Source organism: Lactuca saligna, chromosome 3 (assembly GCF_052625555.1).
Source record: "Lactuca saligna cultivar CGN05327 chromosome 3, ASM5262555v1, whole genome shotgun sequence".
Taxonomy (NCBI): domain Eukaryota; kingdom Viridiplantae; phylum Streptophyta; class Magnoliopsida; order Asterales; family Asteraceae; genus Lactuca; species Lactuca saligna.
This window is the reverse complement of record NC_136419.1, coordinates 221,202,457-221,207,978: the sequence shown is the minus strand read 5'-3', so window position 1 is coordinate 221,207,978 and position 5,522 is coordinate 221,202,457. Positions and strand designations below refer to the sequence as shown.

At 27.9% G+C, this 5,522-nt stretch overlaps 1 protein-coding gene across 1 annotated transcript; it reads right to left on the bottom strand.

The window, feature by feature from the left end:
• Positions 1-285: 285 nt before the first annotated feature.
• LOC145034161 (UDP-galactose/UDP-glucose transporter 2-like) lies at positions 286-5,175 on the bottom strand. Its single transcript, XM_078982531.1, has 7 exons — positions 4,798-5,175; positions 4,198-4,226; positions 3,892-4,093; positions 2,711-2,953; positions 2,491-2,592; positions 1,604-1,711; positions 286-678 (listed from the first exon to the last, which is right to left on the bottom strand). The coding sequence occupies exons 1-7, from the start codon at positions 4,924-4,926 to the stop codon at positions 433-435; spliced, it is 1,059 nt and encodes a 352-aa protein (XP_078838657.1). The 5' UTR covers positions 4,927-5,175; the 3' UTR covers positions 286-432.
• Positions 5,176-5,522: the final 347 nt, after the last annotated feature.

Here is a 5,522-nt window from a genome sequence, read left to right as displayed (position 1 = left end):
AACCCATCATTTTGGTAAAATGATATCTTCAATCCCTTTACTTTTTAAAATATCATTTTCACCTCTCTACTTTCAACTTTGTAAAATTTCTTTTTACAAAATATCACTTTTATGTCTTCGTTTTCTAGATTTTGTTTTTATTTCACTTTCACCCCTTCACCTTTTAACTTTGTGAAATGTATTTTCCACCCTTCTATTTTTTAAATGTTACTTTGACCTCTCAATTTTGAGATTTGTAAATTTCATTGTTTAATCAATTATCACTCATAATACGCAACAAAAACACGTAAAAACCTGTAGCAAAGTGCAGACTCAATTACTAGTTTCTACCAAAAAAAAAAAACAAAGATAACCCTTTAATAAATTCATCTTTATTGTCCATACCCACAAAGCAATCAATGATGATATACCCTAATAAAAATCTATCAATGTTCAAACCAAAGGCCTTTGTTCTTCCTCATTATATTCCGTTCTATTTCTTGTGTTCTCCTCACCCGATAAAGAAGAGAGTTCCTTAATCTTTGATGCCCGTATTTGCATCGGTTTATTTTCAGGCAGCATCTTCAACACAATCCCCATAGACATCAAGATCAAACCAGTGCAATGTTGTTCTGTTAATGGCTTTGTGAATATCAAATATGAAAGAAGCAAAGTTACCGCCTTTCTAGCTGTTGTGACCTGTCCATAAAGTACAAGTTTAGAAGCACAAAGTACAAGAAATATAGCCCTCAATGGCGTATCACAATTGGTTCTAGTTGGTATACATGTAGATAAGGTCAAGAGTTCGGGTATTAACAGGATTTTGTTTACCTAATTTTTATTTTACATAATCTTTATAGGACAAAAAAGTGTGGGACACTTCGGATTCCTAGAAGAATGACCCTTTTGCTTCTGTTTATGATATGCACTAGGCGCAACATATATCTAATTTTTATTTTCTTAAAATTACTACAGCAAAAGTTCTTTAAGATAGGCACAATAAGTATTTTTTTTTACCATATAATCGATTTAACCACTTAAATATTTTTTATTATGATTGAACTTTAAACCATTATTCTTTTTTGACCTGTTAAAAAATACATTTTTCATGCTTATCATGTCTTAATATCATGGTAAAATACATAAGATCACAACATACGTCTAAGATATTATTGGCTTAGCCACTAAACTAGTACAATTCATCGATTTAGCCATGAAAATTCTATTATAATAATACAAGAAAATAATTTTCAATGGTTAAATCGATAAAATAGTGAAAGTACATTATTATTATTATTATTATTATTATTATTATTATTATAGTGAAAGTACATTATTATTATTATTATTATTATTATTATTATTATTATTATTGTATTTCAACTTTTTTTAAATGTGGGTAACCGGAGAAAAGGTTTTCTTTCATGGTTAAAAAAAAGTATAATATTTAGTTACTACAAAAAATAGTCCATTGACTTGATCAATAAAATGATGAAACTACATTGTGCTTTTTTGTATTTTTACCCTTCAACATCTAGTAAAAATATATCATTTTAACCCTAAATAGAAATTACAACACACCCCTTTCTTTAATTTATGAAGTTGAAGAGAAGGTTGTAATTACCATTGCAGTGGTGGCTGCTCCAAAGATGGCAATGAGTGAAAGAACCGAAACTTGACCAATAAATGTTGCCATTGCTTCAAAGACCAACACACCATAGACATAAGGATGCTATACACACAAAAATAAAATATTACAAAAAGTTAGATATGTGATCGGATGTGGAGGTAAAATGAGAGATTGGTTTCACTTTTTATGTCAAACTAATTAAAGTTTGCATGTAATATCGATGATAAATATTGAAATTTACTTTGAATGATGGATATAATGGTGACGACTTTTTCATATAATATATGTAAACTACATGCAAAAAATTACAACGTACTTTCATTTATTTGTGTATTACTGCATTTTACTTTATTTTTTTTTTCTTATCAAGGCATTGTACAGTATTAAAAAATAAACTGATTATAGCATTAAATTTTCTTTTTTTCTTATTGGATACTACACTTAAAAAAAAAAATTACCCAATTATAGCAGTAAAGATTGCTTTTTATATTAAGGGTGTTGATATAATTGGGTAGAATTTTTGATAAACAATGTTGTAACAGGGAGGATGTGAATGCGATAATAAACAAATCAATACAAGAATATTGGAATTGTTTGCATTTACCTTAATAAACTACAGATTTGGAGTATAATATGATTAAACTCAACATCCAAGAAGAGTTCGACTTTGAGGTCAACTAATTATATTCAAGTTAAAAAACATATATGAAATCTTCGAATTAACAAGGAATAACTAATAACCATGTTAAAGTATCATAAAAAATATTACTAGCAAAAAAAGATTAAGTTGAATTTGTCACTAAAGAACACACAGATTATGAATTCAAAAAATTAAAGGAATAACCTCAAAAATCAAAATCCACAATTCTTTCCAATTTTACCTTAGAACAAGAACTCCAAGCTTTGAACAATTCCCCGGTCAAAATCATTGGTGGAATCAAGAATGGCAAACCGACAACCGTTGAGCAAAAGAGCATCTCCATCTATACAACAAACCAAGATGTAAAAAATGCTTTTTTAAAATTATTAATTTATTAATAATTAATATATGATGAAATATTTTTTAAATAAATAGTATGCATTAAGTCATGTTTAAGTCACCTGAGTTGTATCTGGATTCATGGTAAAAATGGCTTCTTGGAAGTTTCCAAGAAATGAGTCCATAACTAATGCACCAGATACCATCAGAACTCCAATGATACTAAAATTAGGTGAAGTATTTGCATCGGCTAGGGTGAATAGGATTAGTCCTACTACTAGAAGAAATGCTGAGATATATTCTTGAGGAGGGTATTTTCGTCTTAAACCCGGAATAAATGCGCCCATTATCATCACCGGAAGAACCTAAAAATCTCAAGATATCAAGACATCGAATTTTGAGTTTTGGTAGGGCGGAATACAAATTATCACAAAGTACTTTCATTATTTTATCATTTAGCCACTTAACTATTGTTAAACCATTATACTTTTTTCTACCATGTAAAGAAACCATTTTTACCTGTTTTTTCATTAAAAAAATACTACCATTTTATCGATTTTATTGTTGAACTATTATTTTTTATGATATATAAAAAACAATAGTTTAGTGGCTAAATCAATAAAGTAGTGAAAGTACATTTTGTTTGTTTGTTCAGAAAAGTGTAATGATTTGATCCTGAGAGCATCTCCAATGGTAAACCTACCCTATCACTTAAAATTTTTGTCACTTCATTATTCTAATACTTTTGATCTCTAATTAAATGTGTCCTCCAATGGTTAAACTTTTTCAATAGCTTTTTATGAATTTTACTTATTAATCCTCATCTATCTAAAATATTCATAAAAACTTTCTCATTTAGTTAATTATCTTTAAACATATTATATTTTAATATAAAATATTTTAATTTAAGGTTATCATTAGAAATTAATACATAAAATTTTATAAATTAAAAACTATGATAGAAATAATTAAATAGTTAAATAAACAAAAAATATTTAAAACTAGAATATAACTAAGGGGTTAAAAATAAAATATGTTTAAAACATAAGGGCTTAAATGTTCAATGTTTGATACTATATTGACCGCTCAGTATATATTCAGTGGTCACTATAAATACACAAAAAGCAATTCACTCCAATGGTGTTAAATGAAAATAAGTGATAGATCATTTTAAAAAAGCTTTAAAATAAGTCCCCATTGGAGATGCTCTAAAAAGAATTGGCTAAAACATTAGTGAAAGTACAAGTGTTTTCTTTTTCCTGTATTTTACCCTTTATATACAACCAAACAATAAACATTGTACCTTGGTAGATTTAAACATAATTTGAGCGGGATAATTAAGGAAAGCCAAAGACCCTTTGGTTAGCCCATGTGAGCCCATAAGAACAACCGAAAGCTTGACATAAGTCTTCCATGGGTTCACAATTTGCTTAATGGTGAAACCTTGCAAGTAAATTAAACCAAGATAAACCCATCCTTGAACAAATGTAAAGTACCACCCATAACTACAATAAACCATTGCTAACATCAACACTTTAATTGAAACCTAAATTCAAAAAAAAAAAAAAAAAAAGTTGAGAATTTTTTTAATGAAAAACGAAAAACTTACCTGAATTGAAGCCGATTATATACATATTCCTGGAAAAATATCAAACGTCATACATTGAATCATCATTTTTTGAATGCGCAAATTGCATGATCAAGCTTTTGAGAATATAATTTTTTGAAATTACGTAATATTAATATCAAAATTTTCATACCCATTAGATAACTATTTAGTATTAGAATTATTTTGGTTTATAAAATGGGATTATTGAAATTTACAAATAAACATCGATGATTAAATCTTAATCTTTTTTAAGGAGAAAATTAATAAACAAAATGAAATTTTGGGAGGTCTGAAGAAACAGTCAGCAAAACCTAACAGACACTAGAATTTCGCCAGAAAATTGCCAAACTCTTGCATGCAATTCATAAACATTGTCAGAAACAGTCTTTAATTAAATATTGTTAAATTTTTCCTTTTTTTATTTTTGATTTTTCTTAGGGATTTTGTTCATCTTCAATCAAGATACACGAACTGAAATTAAACAACCATATGAACACCTTGATTTTCCTGAACTATTACCTAGAAAGGAGTGAAAGTGTTCAATTATGTGAAATAAAACCTAAATACTTCGATTTCATTGCAGGGTTTTTGAAAAATTACCTCGCAGACGCCATTAACGAGGTACCCGAAGAAAAATCCAGAAGAACAAAGGAGAAATTGTTGCCATTTGGGTCTGGTAGAAAGAGAAACACCAAGCAGAGATCGAGCTTGTTCTTCGTTGTTCTTCATTTTCTCCTCCCTGTTTCTCTGTACTCTGTTTTCTTCGGGAAAAAGGTCGATGATTTTATGATGAATGCACGGATTTCTTCTGAAAAATGGAATCGAACGCTTAATCGATCAGCTGCGTGTTTTGCATTTAAACATTAGAGGGAATGAGATTGATTACAGAGAGCGTGTGGATGTTCGATCACGTTTACCATGTATCAAGAACACATGAAGAAGGGTTTAAGTATAGCCAGGCTGAGAGGAAAAAAGACAGAGAATTGCGTGCAAGATTTTATATAAAAATGCATTTTGTATTTTAACTTCTTTAAGACAATATATTGTGTGTCTAATTTTTATTTTTGACATTTAAATTTTATGTGAAACAATAATATATATTTTTTAAAACGGTAGATTATAAGTTAAAGTTTAAATTTCATGTGAAACAATAATATATATATATATATATATATATATATATATATATATATATATATATATATATATATATATATATATATATATATATTAAAACGGTAGATTATAAGTTGAAAGTAGAAACATGTAAAATATTAATAATAATAACTAGGTTTTCAATAGCAACATATATTAAACTCTTTTAT